This window comes from Cavenderia fasciculata, assembly GCF_000203815.1.
Source record: "Cavenderia fasciculata unplaced genomic scaffold Scf_Dfasci-G-b-205a01.r1-3, whole genome shotgun sequence".
In the NCBI taxonomy this organism is placed as follows: Eukaryota; Evosea; class Eumycetozoa; order Acytosteliales; family Cavenderiaceae; genus Cavenderia; species Cavenderia fasciculata.
The window spans coordinates 1817845-1840127 of NW_004457737.1; the positions used below are offsets into that span (position 1 = coordinate 1817845).

At 33.4% G+C, this 22283-nt stretch overlaps 8 protein-coding genes across 8 annotated transcripts; 1 reads left to right on the forward strand and 7 right to left on the reverse strand.

The window, feature by feature from the left end:
• Positions 1 to 594: 594 nt before the first annotated feature.
• On the reverse strand, positions 595 to 3522 carry DFA_03432 (prespore-specific protein; the record flags this gene model as incomplete). The annotated part of the gene is made up of 4 exons (XM_004362978.1): positions 595 to 1586; positions 1667 to 2640; positions 2703 to 2987; positions 3092 to 3522. The coding sequence occupies 4 exons, from the start codon at positions 3520 to 3522 to the stop codon at positions 595 to 597; spliced, it is 2682 nt and encodes an 893-aa protein (XP_004363035.1).
• Positions 3523 to 4907: 1385 nt separating this feature from the next.
• DFA_03433 (prespore-specific protein) lies at positions 4908 to 7000 on the reverse strand (the record flags this gene model as incomplete). The annotated part of the gene is made up of 8 exons (XM_004362979.1): positions 4908 to 4939; positions 5070 to 5145; positions 5218 to 5360; positions 5438 to 5692; positions 5766 to 6036; positions 6127 to 6345; positions 6416 to 6514; positions 6593 to 7000. The coding sequence occupies 8 exons, from the start codon at positions 6998 to 7000 to the stop codon at positions 4908 to 4910; spliced, it is 1503 nt and encodes a 500-aa protein (XP_004363036.1).
• A 298-nt stretch (positions 7001 to 7298) lies between these two features.
• Positions 7299 to 8253, reverse strand: ndkC-2 (nucleoside diphosphate kinase; the record flags this gene model as incomplete). The annotated part of the gene is made up of 3 exons (XM_004362980.1): positions 7299 to 7338; positions 7663 to 8047; positions 8193 to 8253. The coding sequence occupies 3 exons, from the start codon at positions 8251 to 8253 to the stop codon at positions 7299 to 7301; spliced, it is 486 nt and encodes a 161-aa protein (XP_004363037.1).
• A 292-nt stretch (positions 8254 to 8545) lies between these two features.
• On the reverse strand, positions 8546 to 11637 carry DFA_03435 (uncharacterized protein; the record flags this gene model as incomplete). The annotated part of the gene is made up of 7 exons (XM_004362981.1): positions 8546 to 9096; positions 9164 to 9476; positions 9553 to 9912; positions 9988 to 10335; positions 10412 to 10636; positions 10713 to 10978; positions 11091 to 11637. 7 exons carry the CDS (start codon positions 11635 to 11637, stop codon positions 8546 to 8548), a joined length of 2610 nt encoding a protein of 869 aa, XP_004363038.1.
• Positions 11638 to 12502: 865 nt separating this feature from the next.
• Positions 12503 to 14221, reverse strand: DFA_03436 (uncharacterized protein; the record flags this gene model as incomplete). Its single annotated transcript, XM_004362982.1, has 4 exons — positions 12503 to 12580; positions 12890 to 13346; positions 13447 to 13716; positions 13806 to 14221. 4 exons carry the CDS (start codon positions 14219 to 14221, stop codon positions 12503 to 12505), a joined length of 1221 nt encoding a protein of 406 aa, XP_004363039.1.
• A 1433-nt stretch (positions 14222 to 15654) lies between these two features.
• On the reverse strand, positions 15655 to 16680 carry DFA_03437 (uncharacterized protein; the record flags this gene model as incomplete). The annotated part of the gene is made up of 1 exon (XM_004362983.1): positions 15655 to 16680. One exon carries the CDS (start codon positions 16678 to 16680, stop codon positions 15655 to 15657), a length of 1026 nt encoding a protein of 341 aa, XP_004363040.1.
• A 1428-nt stretch (positions 16681 to 18108) lies between these two features.
• On the reverse strand, positions 18109 to 19593 carry DFA_03438 (uncharacterized protein; the record flags this gene model as incomplete). Its single annotated transcript, XM_004362984.1, has 3 exons — positions 18109 to 18428; positions 18519 to 18760; positions 19580 to 19593. 3 exons carry the CDS (start codon positions 19591 to 19593, stop codon positions 18109 to 18111), a joined length of 576 nt encoding a protein of 191 aa, XP_004363041.1.
• A 975-nt stretch (positions 19594 to 20568) lies between these two features.
• DFA_03439 (uncharacterized protein) lies at positions 20569 to 22228 on the forward strand (the record flags this gene model as incomplete). Its single annotated transcript, XM_004362985.1, has 2 exons — positions 20569 to 20794; positions 20862 to 22228. The coding sequence occupies 2 exons, from the start codon at positions 20569 to 20571 to the stop codon at positions 22226 to 22228; spliced, it is 1593 nt and encodes a 530-aa protein (XP_004363042.1).
• Positions 22229 to 22283: the final 55 nt, after the last annotated feature.

The following is a 22283-nucleotide window of genomic DNA, read 5'->3' on the forward strand; positions in this document are numbered from 1 at the left end:
TGACGACAACCTGTTTATGAAAAGTTTGTTCACAAGTAGTCGTGTACAAATAGTATAATGTTATCTTGTTTGTCATCTGCTATACTATCTGTCCTGTTGTCTGTCTATCTGTTGTTTGTGTTTGAATATATGTCTTTGGAATGGTTGATGGAAGGAGGTGCACAATTGATTGTGTGATTGATTCTTTCTTCCTATAGTCAACGATTTGTATGACATACATAATAATATTAATCGGATCGGGTATACTGATTAAAACTAAACTTGAATTGATTGGATAAGAGAGATATATAGAGGATGACTGTCTTCTTTTCTCTTTCTTTAATACTTCTCAACAACTACAAGCCTGTTATTATTACTACTATATAAAATTACCTGTCTTCATGATCGTTTTTGATGCTCACTACAAAAAAAAAAAAAAAAAAAACAATTTTTTTCAATTTTCTTCTGAAGGGCGAACAAGACGACACAGAGAGGATCCACACAAAATGACAGACGATCGGAGTAAGATTGAGAAAACGATAGGATCTATTGGTTGTATTTGTTTGTTTCTATTTATAATATTATTATTATTTATTTTGTTCCATTTCTATTTATTTATTTATTAAAAATATCTTGTAATTTTTTAATTAATAATTCAATCATTAGAGTTTTGTTTGGCATATTGTGAAGACAGTCGAAAAGTCTCTTGTGGAAAGCTGGAACCTCAGTGTCAAAACTAGTCCAGAGTTTGGTTAAAAAGTCTTTGGCTTCAACTGGTGATAACTCTCCTTCTTGTTGTTGTTGAATCATTGATTTGATAAAACTGGAATTATTAAATGATGATTGATTAAGTGCGGCCGCATTATTATATGGAACTACTTGAGAGTTATTATTATTATTATTATTAGTATTGTTGTTGTTGTTATTATTGTTATTTGTAACTCCCTTTAAATATGAAAATACTGATGACATGAATTTACCAGTTGATGATTGTTGTTGATCATTATTATTATTTAAAAATATATCTTGTTGTTTTTTGTTGTTGTTGTTGTTGTTGTTTGATAATTCATTTAAGTTGAGGATTGGTTGTTGTTGGCTTACAAAAGATGATGAGAATGTAGATGATGATAATAATGGTGAAGTAGTATTATTATTATTATTGGACAATGATGATGCATTAGTCATTAGACCATGAATAAATAGACCTTGTACCGAGACTGTAAAGTGGTAGGCATGGGTAACAATGACTAATAACAAAGTCTCAATAACCTCTTTTAACAAATCACTATTGTGGTGTCTAAATGCCAAACGTTCTGTGAGCTTCTTGATGACCATTTGGTTGCGCTGCGACACTTCAAGGTCTTGGTAGGACTGGTCGTCATGCAAGATTTGCTTTAATTGGTAGTTGGACAGATTGTCTACATTTTCAATCGAGTGTTTCAAAAACTCTACAATTTCCAATGACTTGGAATACGACACCAAACACTCCTTCATATATTTGATTGGTACATCTAAACTTGGTAAAACAGAGTTTTGTAATGTTCCATTTCCTGATAATAATGTAGATTTAATAGTTGAACCAAAACATGCTGATCCGAATTTTGAGTCTAGACAAATAATAAATTAATTAATTAATAAATAAATATTTTCATTTTTTGATTTGTTTTCTTTTCTTTTCTTTTCTTACTTTGAATAATTGAAACTCTTCTACAATATAAAATAATGTCACGACAGATAAGAGTAATGAGATGGTTCATTTCAACGTCAAAGATGGTTGGTTGTTCCTTTTGGTTTGTGAAATCGACACTTTGGTAAGAGGCTATTTCATCTTCGTCGAGGTTACTATCGTCTCTGTCCTCTTTGATCTTTGATTTCAAATGTCTGCTGTACTTGCCAAAGAGAGAGAGGATGGCTGAGTGGAAACGGGTAAAGTGGGCCTGTGTCTTTTCAGACTGGTAGTTTTGGGCAATCAACTTGCTGTTTTGTGACAAGAGGTGGACAGAGAGCTGGAGGATGGTCAACGAGGTGTTGGATGGAGGATGGGCATCTTGGAGAATAAACTTAAAGAGGTCGGAATGCTCGGCCATGAGTGATTGGACTTGTGCATAGATATCGACACGTTCATGTGGGAAGTTGAACAGAGAGACGAGTAGACGGAACAAAGGGATGATGAGTGAGGCGTATGGCGACATGGAAAGATCCGATGGGACGTGTGACAGGAATGAACAGGCTGAAAACGAGGCAACAATGTTGGAAGCCATCAATAATCGGATACCGTCAATGTTTTGGGCCACTCGGATCAATAGAGACATTTGACTGTCATAGACACGAAGGTCGCGGGCATCCAATTGCTCCCATCTCTGAAGGGTGTTTGTGCATTGACCAATAATCGAAACAATGGCATTGCGATCATCCAATGCTCTGAGTGTCTTGTTTGATCTAATACCATCCAAAGCTACCAAAAGCTCCATACAACTGGTAGCAGCAATCTTCCAACCACCAGAGAATGAACTGCAATCAGAGATTAACAATCTAACAAATCTATCATCAACCTTGTTCAACAATAATATATTATGTTTTTCAATTGATTTTATATTATGAATGGTTGTATTATTACCATTTAAATCATTTGTTTTGTTTTGATCAAATGAATGAGTTAAACTAGAAAAAAAAAATTAAATTAATTAATTATATTATTAATAATTTTCTTTTTGTTTACTTACGTCAAATATTTAATGATACAAGTATAAGCAATACCTCTAATTGGTTGATAAGAAGATCTAAGGATAGTTTGAATTAAACCTTCGAAAATTCCTTTAACCTTTGATTCCAAGATATCATTGAAATTGTTTGATAGTTGGAAAGTATCCTTTTTCATCTTGAGAACATAAAACAATGTCAAAATGGTATAACCCAAAGAGATTCCACATGTAATTGGATATTTTTCATTTGAAAATTCCATTACCAATCTTTGTAATAATGTTAATGGTATCATTTCATTCATTGATCTAAAAATAAATAGGATAGAATATTAATATTTTAACAATCATTAATCATTTTTCTTTTTTTCTTTTTTTCTTTTTCTTCTTTTTCTTCTTTTTTTTTAACATACATTAAAGTATCAACTTGTAATAAAGCTTCATTTACAAATAATTTCCAACCTTCGAGAGCACGAGTTTTAGAATCTACCAAAGTGATGGTTGCATTGAGACGAGCACAAATTTCCAATTCTCTGTCAATGTCTTGAACGTTGGTGAAACGTGGATCAGACTCTAGATGCTTGCGGACGAGTGGAAGATTGACGATTTGACAATCACGGTAATTGACCAAGCAAGAGGCTTCGAGGACAGGGATGAGTTCGAAAATACGTGGTTTCTGGAGCTCGGCAAACTCAAACTCAATGGCATTGAATACTTGGAGAATCTCGAGTGCGTTGCTGTTGTAGGTGTTGCCGTTGCCACCACGACCGTCTCCGCCGACCAACAAACTCATAAAGTAGTTTTTGATAAGTGGGTCGGATCCGCAGTGCATGGTGGTGGCCATGGTCTTGAGCAACCACGACAACGCCGAGATGTGTGCGTCCTTTAGCTTCTCATTGCGACATTGTTGCAAGCATGATTTGAGTAGGGCAATGTTTTCCTTAAAATAAGAGACTGGCAAAAAGTTTATAATGGGTTTGGTGGTGGCCGGAGTCGACACCATGCAGTTGATGATTTGGTGGTAGCAGTCGTTGAGGTGAGGGAAACGTGTGACAAAGTCGACGTCAGATACCTTGCGCAGCAGAACGGTTAGGCAAGTACGCGAGTGCTTTTCAAAGTCGATCGACAGGTCATAGACGGAGGGACACCCGAGCAAAAAGTGTCCGAGTGTGTAGCGGTTGGCGTTGCCCGAGCCGACGACACCGCCAAAGCTCGTCTTGGATGCTGCGGCACCGCTGCTCGCGCTGCGGTCGATACAGTAGAGGATGAGCTGTGCGATGGTCCATTGAATCGATCCCTTGGCGTAGCGAGAGAACTGCTCCTCTTGATCGAGGTACAGTGTGGCGGCATGCATGCGGTGGGCGCCGCTTGAGGTCATCTCGCTCTCTTGCTCGACACATTCCATGACACGCACAAATCGCTCGAGCAGTGCGTCGGGTGCAGCGGACGCCAAAAACAGCGAGCTAATGCGTTGTGTGTACACTTCGAAAGAGTAGATTAGACGCAGCGCCTTGAGACCAATATCGCGGTTCTCATGGTCGACGAGCTTGGCAATCGCGATGATGGGTGACGATGTGGCGGGTGCAGCCGACAACTGAGTGACGATCGACTTGGCATCGTCGACCCCAAACACGTTGCTGTCCGACACGAGCAGAACAATCTCGAGACATCTCTCCAAAGTATTTTGAAAGAGGTCGTTTTGGACGCCGAGCAACTCCTGGTCGTCGGCGCTGTCTGATGCAGCGGCGGCGGTCACGATAATGCCAACGATGGTCTGGAGTGTGTGGTGGTGTGCCATCTTGGTGACTTCAGCATACAATGGATACACTGGATGACGACGGTCAATCACGCGGTTCGACACACCGCCCGTCTTGAACTGGTTGAGACAGTACATAAAGATATTGAGGATAGTTAGCGTGAAACGCCACTTGTCGAGGATATGGTTGAATGCCTTGTTGTTGAACGACTGGAACAACTCCATGATATGGTCCAAGTACTGACGCAACGTGTTGTCGTTGCTGCGGTCAAACAAGAACGGCGACACTTGTAACAACTGGTAAAACAACTCCAAAAATTGTTGTGTGAATGGGAACTCTCCGTGCTCTGAGCTCTGTGACTCCATTCTCAAACCAGCCGGGAAGATCTTGGAATCAATCAACAACTTCCAGATATCTGGTACATAGATGGGGTAACGGGCACAGGCAGCGATCGCACGCAGTGTAGTTGACTTTAGCGACACGGATACTGGCGACGTGATGAATCTAAAGAATAAAAAGACGAGCTGCACATTTCGGGCTAGCATCTGAGCCAACTGTGGTGCATAGCTGATCGTCTCTGTGATGAGACATAGGATGGCGTTGAGTGCCTCTGTGTCGGCCGGACTAATCTCACTATTTGGTTGGTTGAGTGCGTCGACATAGATTTGCAAGTGTTGAATAATCTTGTTCCATGTAAAGTGACTACTGTCCTTTGTAAAGAAATTGTACACCTCTATACCATTGCTAATCGACAATGATGCCATCATGTGGAACGAACTAACAATCAATCCATTGGGAATTTGCATCCACAATGATTTCAAGAATCCACTCGTTTCACAACACTCCCAAAATCTCTTTGAACTTGTACTACCATCTTTATAAATTGATACCAAAAAATTATTAAAATTATTTAAAAATGATATTTCTAAACAAATAAAAATAGAAAGGAAAGGTAAGTAAAATAATCAAATTATACTTATTTGTTATATTGTTGTTTCTTACGATTATTTTTTTCAGTTGAAATTGGAAATAATTCAACAATTGAACAAGCATAATCATCAAGAATGAATTGATATAGATTCTTTAAAGATGAATTTTTAAATTCCTTGGATTCAACAATCTTTACCAAAAATTCCATTCCATTTCTATCCTTTGGGAATGCTTTACTCTTGTAATTATTCTCAACTCCACTACCACCTTCAACTTTTAATTTAAATATATAAAATAATGTTAACAAACTTGATTGAATTGATATATCTAGAAATTAAAATAGAAAAGATTAATTAATTTGTCTGTCTACTACTACTTATTATTATTTATGTGCACATACTATGTTCCCATTCATTTTCGATATCAGACAATACTGATGATAAAAAGGTTTGATTTGATAGACAATTGTTGGTGGTTGGTTTCTTTTCGGTTGGGTTCATTAATACCACCTTTGGTTCTTCAAACAATACAAAGATTGTCAATAAAAGAGTATAGGTGATTTGGAATAATTGATGATAGAGCGTAGTATCGATTTGTTGATTTGAGAATAATTTTGAACATTCTTTTAATTTTAATAATATAGCTTTAATTGATTCCTCTTTAACTATAAACTAAAAGAAAATAAAAGTAAAAGTAAGTACTTGGTGGAAATTGATTGATCGATCAATAAGATATTCAATTTTCCCAATTTAACAACATACTTGGAAACAAATTAAATATAAACATTCAACTATTCTTTGACACTCTATAATTCTATATTTGAATTCTTTTTGGTTGGTTGGAACGGTAATGTTTTGAATCTTTTCTTCAAACAACTTTAATAGAATGGATACTAAATTGTTGGTGCCTCCAGACAACAATTCACATATAAACATTTGAAGTACATCTCTTTTACTTTTATCAATCTCTGAATTTAAATACTATCAAAAATGAACACATTAATATTTATATCCAATATTAATATAATAATATCAATTTGAGAAGACTTACACTTAGGATTTCCTTTAAAGTATTAAGATAACATGATCTAGTTTGATAAACAAAATCTTCACATAATATTAATAATTGTGAATTATCTCTTATTGATGTCTATATATAAATAATAATAAATGAAATGTGGATGTAAGTAAAAGACTAATTAATATATCTATCTCGATTGATATATACCAAATTTAATACATGAGCCAATACTTGACATGCAAGGTATTCATCAATATTTAACTTGTCTGATAGTTGAAAGGCTATTTGAATAAAGTCGTCGACGACTTCGATAATATCACCTTTCATGATGAACTGCTTTCTCGCTTTGATCTCGTTTCTTCGTGTCTCTGATTCAGTAGCAGACTTTGGTCTGAGACGACAAAGACGTTCGGAGAAGTTGTGTTTCTGTGACCACAAGAATTGTGCCAAGTCTTGAGTCACTGCTGGTAATGATAATGCATACTTGTTGCCATTGCTACCTCCTCTATCGGCTGCACCACCACCAGCACCACCACTCGAAGCCAACGAATCATCAAATGATCGAACATGTGATACCAACTTATTGTATGGATCACTAAATAAGTCTTCCTCCATTTCTATCTATCTATCTTCTTTGTCTAATCTATCTAATCGAATCTAATCTATATCTATATATATATATATCTAAATGTATTATGTATCGTATATTTCTTCAACTACTAGTAGACGATGAACAATTCCAAATTGATCAATGTTATTCTACTAACTAGATGTGTGATGTTGTTGTGTATGTAATATATAGTATAGATATAGAAATAGACTCAATTCCTATTGCGGAAGATAATGCATGAATGATCATACCTCATCACAGAAATGATGATCAGCAGCAGTCGTTAATTTTTTTTGAATATTTTCAAATTTTCTCAATGGGCCACCAAAGGGAGGGAACATATCTTAGATATAAGTAAACTATAGTCTATTAATACCTTGAATACAAATGATGATTTCATTTGTTATTAATAATCAGTCAATTTAAAACTATAGTTTACTATAGGACATTTATGGCTTTCATACAAGTTTGATGAATGGAACCGAAAAATGTAAAGTTTTTTGTTTTTTTTTTGGGATCACAAAAGAGATAAATACTTTTTTTTGAACAAATAAATAAAGATTTGATTTAGATGTGTAATTACTTTATACAAATTATGATAATGTTATTTATTATAATCGGCTTTTAAAACTATAGTTTACTATAGGACATTTATGGCTTTTCATACAAGTTTGATGAACGGACTACTTCGGTCAAAAGTTCGCAGGATTTGAACCAAAGGGCGATCTCTCTCTTGGCAGAATCGGCGGAATCAGAACCGTGGATGATGTTACGACCAACATCAACACCAAAGTCACCACGGATGGTGCCTGGAGCAGAGGCGAGTGGGTTGGTAGCACCGATCATAGCACGAGCCATGGCGATGGAACCCTTACCTTCCCAGACCATAGCGACGACTGGACCAGAGGTAATGAAAGAGACGAGACCACTAAAGAATGGACGTTCCTTGTGTTCTTCATAGTGGGATTCAGCGAGGTCCTTGCTTGGGACAACTTGCTTGAGACCAACGAGGGTGTATCCCTTTCTTTGGAAACGGGAGATGATTTCACCAACTAATAAATTGATCAAATAAAAAAGAGAGAAGAAGAAAGCAGAACAAGTAGAGTCGGAGAGAGAGAGAGTATTAGAATTTGAATTATAATTATTAAATGTTGGTTGATCATATTTGTTGATCAACATCTGATGATGATAACATACCGAGACCACGGGCAACACCGTCTGGCTTGATAGCAATGAAAGTTCTTTCGTCGTTTGACATCTTAATATTCTCTGGTTATAGATAAACTGTAAAGAGTTTGAAAGACAACTTTTTTTTTGTGAACAGGTCAGCAGAGGTGTTCACTGTTCGTCAAAAAAAATACGAAAAAAATTCAAAAAAATGAAAAAGAAATGAAATTTTTTGTTGTTCATCCGTGATGGAGATGGTGTTTCCTTATTTAATACGCGTTGCAGTTCCGATTTACAACCCCTAAAACTAAATCACAATAATTAAATTAAATTAAAAAAATATTGAATAATTATGGATGGTATCGATAGATGTTGTTGGTTTATTAAACTTTTGGATGATGAAAATCACTCGTTTGTGCTGCTATAGTACTATTACTACTACTACTGCTACTATTATTATTATTGTTGTTATTGTCAACCTTATTATTATTATCGTTGTTATTGCCAATTCTATTTCTTTCCTTGTTGGCATGTGAAATTTGTTTTTTGATACAATAAAAAATGGCAAATAATATGGAGAGTAAAAGTATTGATCCTGCTACAATGGCAGAGATGACACCTGCAGACATTGATTTACTACCAAAGCTAGATATTGCAGAATCTTTAGAGACAACAGACACCATACATTGTTTAAAAGAGACAGTGACAGAGTCTAAACTACTTTGAACTCTTATATTACAAGATATTGGAACTGAAACATCTTGTTTTTGATTTCGGTAGTTGTACACCATGATATCAGTACTGAAATTGACCATATTTGACATAAAACTATTTAAATTGATTATTTCGAAATTTCCATCACCAAATAATAAATCTGAATTAATCTTTATCATTAACTTTGAATTTGGTAGTGAAACATTTGATTTAAAATTCACTAATAAATAAATAAAAATGATAAATAAAGATACTTGGTTTTTACTTTCTTTTTTTAGTTCTCTTACAATTTGTAAAATTTGAAATAGAATCAATATAAATAAGAATAGTTGAATGATTTCCAAATTCTACAGGTTTAATAAATTGGAGTTTAGTTTTAGATTGTGGTATACCAATTGTCGAGGATTGACCAATGTACATTTCAGCGTCAATAGTGCCTTCTCCACCAATCGATCCATTTGCTATATTTACAAGATACTTTGATCTAATCGTACTATTATAATTTAATTTAACAGCACTATATTTGTTTTGTGATTGTTCGATACGAATTGAAGATAAATCTCCATTAATATGTAAATAACCATTATTTTCAATTATTGGCTAAATAAACAAAAAAAAAAAATTAGTTAAAAGGATAAATACAATTATTTAAATTATAATTATTTTTTTTTCTTACAGTTATAAAATCATCTATTGAATTTTTTGGTTTTTGAAAAGTAATATTATTAATCCCCATTACAACATTATTAATGATTCTACTTGTTGTATTTGCACTTTTAGAATCATAGATAATGATTGGAATTTCATAAAGTTGGAGAATATTATTATTGATAATGATCGAGTCGTTTAAATAGATACAGTTTGTTGTTTGTGAAGAACCACTTTGTTGTTGTTGTTGTTGTTGTTGTTGTGAAAAGGTTCTTGGTTGTTCGATTTGAAGTGTAGACTCTTTTAAGAAAATGGAAATATCATCAAGTTGATTTCTTTCACTATGATCCAAAAAGAAAGAATGCCTTGAAAGTTTTAATAATCCACCCTAAACAAATAAAAAAATAAATAAATAAATAATATAAATTCCTTTTTTTCTCTTAATGTTTTGTTTTTCGTTTACCTTTAAAGATTTAAAACTACCACTAAATTCATTAATAGTAATTCCAAATAGATATAATTCTTTAAATGATATAGTTCCATTTGATTTAATATCACTTCGATAGAATGATAGAGAATAGGATGAATCAATCGTAGAGTCATTGTCCATTCTAATTTTTGCATCATTAAAAGTTAAACTTTCAAACGAACCACTACTTTTAAAAGTTGAATTGTACAGAGTGATCCTAGATCGATTAATATCATGTAGTTGATTATATTCTCCTCCATTTTTACTACCAATTGAAAAGGTTTCAAATATTGAGTTTCTAAATAAAAATGTTGAATTGTATGTATCTATTGTTGTTGAATTCTTTAAAAAGTAAAAAAATAAAAAAAATAAAAAAATAAGTATACATATATATTTTAATCTTCTTGCTAATAGTTACAGCAAAAAAAGTAGCAGAATTTAAATTAAAAGTACTATTTTCAATATTCATCCAAGTATTTAATAATTCCATTCTACCATTATATTTTCTCTTTTTTAGCTCATCAAATGAATTGATATAAGTATCTGACCATTCAAATTGTTGAAATGGATGTTTATCTTTACCATCATTTGGATATTCTTTTTGAATATAATATTTTGAATTTATAATATCAATTCCTCCATCCTAAATAAAATAAAATAAATTGAATTAATAAATGACTCTTTCTATTTCTTTTTCTTTCTTCTTTTTTTAGACATACAGTTACAATTAAATGATTAAATTGAATTCTATTTGCATTTTTAAAATATAGTTTTGATTTTGTTGTATTCATGATGGTTGAATATAGCTCGGAACCACTTGTTATTCTTAGAATGGAATATTGTTGCATGATCATATCGGATATGGTAATGATTTTAGAGTGACTAGATGCTACCAATTCAGAACCAGACCTTATTTCAATTGGACCATAATCACTTGATAGAAACTTGGCAGACGAATTATTTATAATAAAAGTTGCCTGATTATCTAAAATAAAAGATGGTGATACAAATATTGATGAATCTATAGTGTACAAAAAGGAATATGTAAGAAAATGGTAGTAGAGAGAGAGACTATAGTAATATTTAATAATAATTACATAATTCAAAAGTTGATGATAAACCAGAAACTAAAAGCCTAGAATTGGCAGGTGATAAGAATAATCTTGACTTTTGGCTGATAAATGATCCCATTATGATCATTTCTTTGGAAAAATAATAAGTTGTTGCGTTGTAATCGTTGTTGATGATCATGATGGATGGACTATAGACAATGGTGGATTCGGTGTTAAAGATGGTTATATTTCGGATGACTAGTTTAGAGACAATGGTGGAGTCGTTTCGACTTCCGATTTCGAGGTCATTGAGATAGTATGGAAATTGGTAGGATGGAAGGATGGTCTGAACCGTCACATTGGTGTTGATGTATACATAATTGTTAAAGGGATAGAATCCAGTCGGTGTGCATGACCATGGTGTGGTGTCATTCTCGTTTGGTTCAAACATTCCTCCATCGGGTGCTGCATATGTACAATTATTATTAATCTCTTGTGGAAGTACAAATGCCAAAGTACAACAACAAGACCAACAACTCAAATAAATCATCAATACCAATATTGATTTTATCATTCGACAATCAACAATCATATCTAATCCTGATCAACCAAAACAATTATAATTTAACCTTTCCATCCACAAACAAATTAAATAATATTTAGTTAGTTTAAATGAGTGAACTTGGCTTGGAGATATAAATAAATAGATAGATAGATAGATAGATTTAGTTACCTTTTATTATAGTTCCTATAGTTGATCTTGATTGTGAAGATGTTGATGTTGTTGTGCTGCGCAAGATGATCGTTGTTGTTCTTTCATGAGCGTTGTTGTTTAAACCAAAATAACTCTCTTTATTTTATAAAATAACTACTAGTTCTTCTTAACCTCAATAAATAATATTAATATAGTATTATTAAATAAAGAGAGAGAGAGAGAGAAAGAAAGAAAGAGAGAAAGTTATTCAAACAAAAACAACTGGTTATAACAACTGCTGATATTAATATTCATCATGACCTCTTTCTGATTAATTGATTGATTGATTGATTGATTGATTGATTGTGGTGGGTGTTATCATTATTATGTACATGACAGCAGTAGTATTGTAGTAGGTACTACTGCTCCTTCTTCTTTTGTTGTTGCTGTTTTACTACTAACATTATTTCCTTCTTTTATGCAACTACTTATTATTAATTATCGTCAGTCAGCATATATATATACTCCATGTCGTACATCTTATCTTATCTTTTCAATCATAACACCTCCTCCTTATCCTCTCCTCTCCCACCCTCCCTCCTTCCATCAGATAGATACAACAACAACATTATTATTATTATTATGATTATTATTATGTCGATTATTTAAATAATAATCATAATAATGTGTTTAATTGTGGTTGTTTTGTGTACACCAAACCACAAAAATTCAAATCTGTTAATTTATTTGATGATTCTATAATTCAATCGACATTTACAACCAAAGGAGAGAGGGAGAGAGATATACACCACTGATCCATAAAAGTTAGTGATGATGGATTCTTTAAATAACAAAAAGTCAACCAGTCGAGAGAGTTAGATCGATACTTTCTGATTGACTTTCATTTCCATATCCATCAACACTAATAATAATAAATTAATGGGTTGGACCCGACTGGATTGGCAGATCTGTCAATTGATTGATTGATCATTTACTCTTGTTATTAATCAATCACAGATTGGATAAATATTAAATAATTTAATCTTTTTAATTATAATTAATCATTTAATCATTTAATTATCTTTTTGATTTAAAATATATTATATATGCGGATTATTTAATAAATTATTTATTTATCGTTTTTGCTTACATAATAAGGATATTGTGTAGTTGAATTGGATGTGGTGGTGGATGGTGTAAATGGAACCGACGACGCAGACAATTGTTTTGTTGGGATATATTTGAAAATGGCTGGTGACTGTGGAGGTGGAGGTGGTGGAGATGAGGTAAAGTGCGGAAAATGATGTTCCTTGGAATGACTACAATACCTAACACCACATGCTTTTCTATAAGTTACTCTATGAAAATCTGGGCATGTACATCCTTTAAAATGACACGGTGATATTAATGGTGATTCATGAATTTGATTTTGGTTATTATTATTTTGATTATTAAATTCCCATTTAGTACCACTACTACTACTACTTCCAATATTTGATGTTGAAGTAGTAGTAGTTGTACTAGTCGTCGTTGTACTGGTCGGATTATTTTTAATGATCGGATTATTATTATTATTATTATTTTTAGTATTATTTCTACTACTAGATCTATAATAATAAAATTTAATTGAAATTTAATTAATTAATAAATAGGTTTCCAGAATTCATAATTTCTTTGTTATTACCAAAATAAATTCATTCAACTTACTTTGCCAACAAAGTATTATTATTTTGTTGTTGTTGTATTTGAGGTGGCGGTGGATGTAATTGTAATGGTTCATTATTAATATTATGATTATTTTGATTATTTTGATTATTTTGATTATTTTGATTATTTTGATTATTATTAAAATTAATATTATTAATTGTTAATTTTAAATGTGCATTTTCATCTTCAAGTCGTTTTAATTTCTTAAATACATCTACTTCATCCAATGATGAATGATCATTTAGTCCAACATCTCCATGTTCCAATTCTCTTTTAATTACTAAAACAATCAATCAATCAATCAATTATTTTTGGTTAGTTAGTTATTATTATCCATATTATTGATTATCCATTTTTACCTACATAAAGAATCATGGTATTGAGATGATAATTCAACATAAATATTATCACCATTATTTAGTGTGATGGCAGACAATGGGTCCAAGGGGACACGATGGACATTGTTATTGTCAGAGGGTGGATCGACATAGAGTCGCAGTGCAAATGGAGGTACGCGAAGAAAAAAGTCGTCCCTGATGTGTCGTAACAGGTCATCGCAATCGTGCACATTGCCAAAGGTGATTTTGGTCAAGTCATCTTGGTAGTGCACAACCAATACTATCGTTCTACCATGGTCGTGTTCAGGTGCCACTGTTTCAGTGTTGCTCGTCGTCGTCGTTGTTTGTACATTGAGTGACAATGATGATGATGTCGATGTCGATGTAGATGTCGATGTTGATGTTGATGGCGTTGTATCGGTGAATGATGAAGACATCGTACGTAGTCTTCGACGTAGGTTAATAGTTAATCTCTCTCTCTCTTTCTCTTTAATCTCTCTCTCTATCTAGTTACTAGCTAGTAGTCTAATAACCAACAACTATACGTCTGCTGCTATATCATCAGTCTACTTCTCATCAATCAACAACCAATCACCTACAATGTTTACTCTCTTCTCGTGCGTGTGTGTATGTGTTGAGGAAGAGGAGGAGGAGGAGGAGGAAGAGGAAGATGATTCTGATCCTCAACAACTATACCCTGCTGCTGCTGCTGTTGCTGCTGCTACTCTATACTATAGTGAATTGGTGGGTAGAGAGAGATATATAATAATAATATCTGAAATTGTGATGAGAGGGGAGGGAGGGATGTGATTTAAATGAGAGAGTGTAAAAGAAGAAGGGATGACTCTAGGGTGAGAGGATATATGCCAGGGGAGGAGCCTATTATGGGTTGGCAATTGTCAACCTCAACCAGCCGACTATAAAAGTTCCCATACGATTTCCTTTTTGGTTTTCGCAGCAACAACAACATCAACAACAACAACAACAACAACAATGGTTGACCGGTATATCAGTTTGAAGAACAAAGAAACAAACAATTAACACCTACATCTACAGGTTAGTGCTACTATTATGTGTTTTGATATTATCATAATTATAAATACTCTTCTTCTTATTTTTAGTTGATCTGGTCACTCTAGTTGAGTGTGTGGTAGGTAGCAAGTATACTTGGTGGGTGTTAATCTGCTAGGGTATATATAAATCCAACCACCATCTATTGCTGCTACACAAACGACGATGACGATCATACCAATCTAATCTATCCCTTCTTCTATCATTGATTACTCATGTTTTCTCACACCCCCTCCCCCATAACAGTTATAATTAATTAATTAAATTGTTGTACCTTTTATAATTCCTTCTCTCTTCTCTCTCTCTCTCTCTTATCTTATCCCAACATTGTATTATCTCAATATTGGAGAAACTATTAGTGGAGCTTATTTCCAAAAGCCACTTTTCAAAGATTCCGCCCAATTTAATTTACAGTTTGTCACTTTCGGCCTGCATCCAAAATATCTATTTTTTTGTGAACTTCATTGATTCATTTAATTTAAAATTATTAGTTGATACCAAATATAGAGTGCGACGGTTTTTCTATCTGGATGAACAGACATAGGTGACTTTATTGGTGATACCACAGAGATTGGAACCAGCTTGAATATAGATATAACCAAGCAGGACAGTGACTTTGAAAAAAAAAAAAAATCATTTTATGAAAAACAAAATGTTAAAAGTTCCAAAGAAATAGACTTGAATAAAGAGATGTGTACCAAGACTCGATTTATTTAATTATAAATACAACATTGTATAGATTGATTATATTGTACTTTGTAGTTTTAGTTTCAAGTGGATTTAAATTACTAAAGTTGATTTAGTGCATTTTATGGTAGTTGACAGTGTTGCTGCTATCTGGATGAACGGATACATAGGTAACTTCATTGGTGATACCACAGAGATTGGAACCAGCTTGAATATAGATATAACCAAGCAGGCCCCAGTCAGTTCCCCAAGAGTTACGTACAATAAAGTAAGGGGTCTTGGAAGTGGCATCGGTATCATATCCAACGATTTGGACACAATGGTCGAGGTCATCGGAACAGGTGGAACTAAAGATACCGGATTGGTAACTCATCCATGGCTCGGCATTGACGCAGATAGAGAGTGGGCCGCGAGCAGCCATGGCCTCTCTGAGTTGGGTTTCATTTCCTTGGCTGGAAGCATAACCAAAAGCGGTGACTTGGACGGCAGGAGCGGTAGAGTTGGCATAACAGGCACCGTTGGCAGCAGTGTATGGATAGGTGACGTTGAGGGTGAGACCACCGTTGTTTTGGACATACTGGTAGGCGGTATATGGATCACCTCCACCACAACCTCCATCGTATGGATCACAATCGACGATTTGTTGTTCAGAGAGATACTCGACTTGACCACCAGCCATAATGTTGGCAGTTTCAATTTGCTCGGTTGCAGAGAATGCCCAACATGATCCACACATCAATTGGTTCTTGACGGGGGTGACGTAACCCTTGGTTCTCCAGTCGAGAGTGGCTGGGATGTTGGATGGATAGTTGAAGGTCTCCTTGGTGACACGTGCCTTTGGCTTGTAGTTGGGCATCAAGTAGTGCTTCTTGAATTCATCGAGCGAGAGATCAGAGAATTTGTTGAGACCAAAGGTGGCGGTTCTTCCATACTGTCTGTTCATCTTTTCAATGGAATGGATGTTTCTGATAAAGTTGGAGAGACGAAGATAGAATTCCTCCTCCTCATGGTACATCTTGTTGTGTTCGACCATCCAAGTCTTGAATCTAGTTGTATAGTCATCGGCAGTAGAAAGACGAACATTGTATGCTGATACGACAGCAAGCATGATTGCTATCAATGCTAAATATCTCCACATTTTTTTTAATTATTAAAGTTTGTTATAAATAAAATACTGGAAAAAAAGAAAAAAAGAAATAATTAATTAATATTTTTATAAAAGTACAACAAATAAAAGATAGATAAATAGATAGAGAAAAAGATTGGGATGATTGTTTAAATAAAAAGAGAGAGATGGATTTGGAGTAGGATGGTTATGATCAGTTGGGTTGGGTGGTTGATTGGATGGATTAGGGATGATCAACAAACTTTTTTTAAAAAGGAATAAAAAAGAATAGATAGATAGATTCCGTTAACTTCCAAACAAAGTACTAAATTCATCTACTAGCTAGCCAATAGATGCTCTTGTAATATTGTGTATTGCCATGTTGAATTATTTAAAAAATTATTATTATTATTATTTAAATAATTATAACGACGGGATGAGATGTTGGTGCCAATGTTGTGTTGACTGTTCAAAAGGGGTGGGTGGTGAGAGTAAAAGTAGTAGTTGGTATGTGGTTATTTCCCTCGTTTTGTTTGATGATTGGTTTAAACCGTAGTATGATCACTCACACCACAATTGGTTTTTTTAGAGTGTGTTTGTGGGAGTGTTTTGTTTTTTTTTTTTGATTGGTGGGGGGATCAAAACAATTACAATTATTTTTTTAAGGAGATTTAAAAAAAAAGATAGATAGATAAAGAAAATAAATTATACATTTTAAATTACTTACAAAATATGTTTTAGATTAAGATGGCGATCGTGCGATGTTGATAATGATGGTGATGATGATGATGGTGATTGTTCCAAATAAATGAATAAATATTTAAATAGAGATAAATAAAGGAGGTGATGGTTTAATTGATAGAGTTAAAGTCAGCCTAATTTATAGAGCTCAAGAATAAAATAAACCTTTAATAAAAATCAATTGCACCTCTATTTTAAATACCATTGCACCAATAATAAGCCAGTTGATTGCATGTCAATCATTCGATTGGTCAATCACATCCAACTTTTTGATTTTTCACCACAGATTGTTCATTGTGTTCCACTAAGAATCCACAGATTGGGTGAGAGTCCAATATGGACTACACATTTATACCACCACATGTGCTGCTGCAAATGATCACACCATCTGCCTCTATCGATATGTGACTTATCCATCCAATCCAATCTATATTGAAAATATTCCTTTGAATATTCTTCCTTTCTATTCCCCCCAGGTCTGTATGAGTGTATGTTATGTAGCCACCTGTGGATATTTATTTAAATGTTGTCCAACATTCTAATTTTAGGGGTAGTGATATGTTGTTGATTGGATGTAGTGATTCGATAGGTTGAACAATATAATATCTATCTTTTATATCTCTCATCGGTTTTATTTGTTTGATATTATTTGATTTAGAGTCCAACCAAAAAAAAAACGATCGACCAACATCTCTATGAATATATGTGATTCAGTTGTGATCAATTATCTAAACTCCAATAAGAAGGACTAGTAACAAATTTAGAGAATGAAAAGATGACGGCATGAGAATAAACATGATCACGATGCAATAGACCATTGGTAAAAATACCCATAGCACCTTCATTTGATCTAACATCAGTCTTTGATGTTATTTGGTCCATGACCTCTGCCAATTCCTTGCCATTGTCGATGATCTCATTCATGACTAACTTTGGCATTTCGAATCTTGATGTACTTGAAATACCCGTTCTACCATTACGATCAACCGTTACAATCCATCCACATTCAAACCATTTATCACCTATTTTATGTACTCCTCCTAATAATTATATTATTATATTAATTAATTAATTAATTGGTTTTATAATAATAACTAAATAGTTGTATTTCATTTCAATTCATTGCTTACCCTCCAAACCAACACCATAAAGGGCAGTTGGTTCCTTTTCAAGAGCCACCTTTGCACGATGCTCAGCACCTTTTATAGCTTCGTCATCGTCCATTGGTTGAGCAGACACACTCGATTCAACAGAAACTGCTAACACTTGATGTGTCTGTTCTAATGGGAACACCTGTTCCAATGCAATTTGTACAGCACGGATTTTAGACTTGTTTGTAGATCCAACTGCGACAATCACCATTCTCTTCTCTCTTTTGATTAACTAACTAATGAAACCTTTTTGTCTGAAAATGCCTTTAAAGGATCGATATCTGTTATCTTGATCTATGAATCGTTGATTGATTGATTGTTGATTCAATATCAATAATTAAATAACGTCAAAGCATGCTAGCAGAGGAGCGGTGTTTGTCTCCTCTACTTTTCAATTAAACAATCAAGCGCTACAAACGAATAAAAATAATTAATTAATTGAAATGAATCACCCTTGATGCGAGGATGGAGCCAAGCCATCAGAATCGTTCTTCTTGTTATTCCCAGATCTGCATTACCCCCGCTAAATGCGGGAAGTCAATACCACCCGGTTTGATCGTTGATCTATTCAACAAACAACACCTGGGTGCCCACATACTTTATGCCACCCCTACTTATTCGAATTTCGAACAAACCAATAATGCATTGCCCCATTAAAGTGTTCATAATCACTACATGTGATTGTGATGGTGATTCTAATGACAGAGAGTGAGTGAGTGAGTAATGAATGAGGATGTCTGGTAACACTTTCTCTCTTGTTCTTGTTCTTCTTCTTCTTTTATTCTATTCCTTTAATTTTATTAGCAATTTATTTATTTAATTTATTAGTAAACCAGCTAAGCTTTACTATCCCATTGTCAACCCAATCCAACCCAACCCAACTATACAGAATATTGTATTGTAGTAGTTATAACTACTTTCATCATTTCTATCTGCCTGTTGTCCACAGATATAATATATATTCTCCCACACACACACACACACACATTTCATTCATCTATTTAATCATCTACCTGTAAATATTTACTTAGTGTACATACATACATATAATCATTTCATTCAGTCAGTGCTCTATTCATCTATCTGACTCTTCATTATAAACCAAAATAATCACCCTTAACCCTCAACCTCACACCACACAATAACAATAATAACTATTAAACCTCGCACCCACCACCATCATCATCATCAGCATAATAAGTTTATTTTAAAATAAACTTTGGAAAGAAGCAGTAATAATAATAATAACAGCGCTGACACTTGTGTAATACTAATTTAATTTACTTGGAATTATAATATTATAATTCCAACCGCCTCTGACATATTACCATATACACGTAAATTGTAAGTTTTCTTTCTTTGATAGTAGCAAAGCAACCAAACCACAAACAAACAAACAAGAGTTTGTTGTTTTAAAATAACAGACAGAGAGACACCGACACGAATGATGATTAAAATTATATAGTATTACTCATAATCAACCCATCCACTAATCTAATTTATTATTTTCAATCCATCAAACAAACACCAACCAATATTTAATTTTTAAAATCATTTTCCATTCATTCCATCTATCTATCTTTTCTTCTCCTCACACTCTTTCTCTTTATTATTATATATTTATTTATATATTTCACGCCTCCTTCCTTCTTACTACTCCACTCTACTCAATATTATTATATTTACATAGCATCAATCAAAATTTTGATTGAAACACAACTCGGGATTAGATTGAATCATTTAAAAGAATTTAAAAAGAGAAAAGAGAATCAATATTACAATTACAATTATAATTATTGGATGAATAATCATTATCAATCAATCAATCAACAATCAATCCATAATCCATAATCAATCTTTTAAAACTATAGAGGTAGTTTGTTGGTTGATCCTTTTTTTTCTGTTTTTTTTTAATTCCATTCTTTATTTCTACTCAACATTCATTTCAATTGTATATATTTATTTAAATAAGAAGTTGTAAATATATTTTTATAAATAATCATAATAATACAAATATCAACAACAAAAAATGTTATTCAAATCACAATTTGGAGAAGATAAAAGAAGATTTAGGATAAAGGAACCTAGCTTTCCTTGTCTTTGCTATACCATTTCATCATTGTATTGCTTTGACAACAATGATTTCATATATACCATTTTCTATTTGGACGATGAAAATGAATGGATCACTCTATCTTCAACAGAAGATTTAAAAGAAGCTTTCACAATTTCTCCAAAAATAGTTAGATTACTTGGTAATTATTAAATAGAGAATCATAAATCTAATTTAAAACTAAACCTCTCTCTCTCTCTATTTAATAGTAAATAAATTAGATTCACCAAATAAATTAAAATATAATAATAATAATAACCAAAATCAAAATACTAATCAACAATCACAACAACAACAACAAAATAATGGATCAACATCATCATTTACAATTGAAAATATTGCAATGAATATATTATCAAATCAAAAATTAATGTTTGGAATCAATTCTTTGATTAGTCAATCATTGACTGACAATCTACCACAAATAATCAATTCAACCGTTCCATATGCCATTCCATTATTGGTATCCTCAATATCTACTTTGAAAAATGAACAACAAAATGAAAATGATGATAATATCGACAACAAATCTTTGGATACTAAACAAGTTTTGGAAAATAATAATAATAATAATGATAATAATATCAACAAAACAACAACACTTGCAAGTAATGTTTCTTTTGTACCATTTACTTGTACAGAGGAGAAATGGTTGAATATCGATTTACCAACTTCTTCCATTGTCACATCGGCATCATCCACCTCGATATCATCAGCGTGTTCTTCAGCGTGTTCGTCTGCTTCCAATAGCGCTATTCTACCACCACTCACAAGCAATAGTACTATGGTCAAACCAATCGCTACACCATCCACCACTACCACCACCATACCTGGTAATAATATGGGAATGTCACTCCACATGACCATGCCATCCAATTTATCGGCATTATCACAATCATTGCCATCGTTTGCCTACTCACTTCCACCACCTCCGTCTGCTACACCAGACATTTTCTATGTTCCCAATTCACCAACTTTGAAGGACTCTAAAGATGATATTCCTCAACAACCTCAACCTCAACCTCAGCAACCACAACCTCAACAATCTGCCGCTGCAAGAAAAACATCTTCACCTTTACCATTTTTATTTGGAAGTGGCAGCAGCAGTAATAGTAGTAATAGTGGAAACAATAGTAACAACAACACACCAACCAAAGCAACTGCAGTGAGTGAATTGTCAGAGTCAAATGGGTTCCGACCAATCTCACCAGTTACAACTGAATTGAGTGAATCTGGTGCAATTAAAAAGAGAACCTTAAAAGGTTTCTTTTCATCCATTTTAAATAGTAATAATAATAATAACAATAATAATAATAATAATAATAATAATAGTAATGAATTAACATCATCAAAGATGATTTTCCCGCCATCATCTTCACCAATTACAATTAATCCATTATCATCTTCAACTAGTTTAAATAATAATAGTAGTAGTAGTAATAGTTCCACTTCACCAACCAAACAACAAGGATCATCTGATAGTAGTAGTGGTATATCACCAACTCAAATGACCAATATTACTACTACCAATCCATATATCACTGCCACAGCCGACACTATCGAACAATTATCGTAGATTTAAATAAATAATAAAACAATGAATCAATTAGATTATCTATCTATTTTTAAAC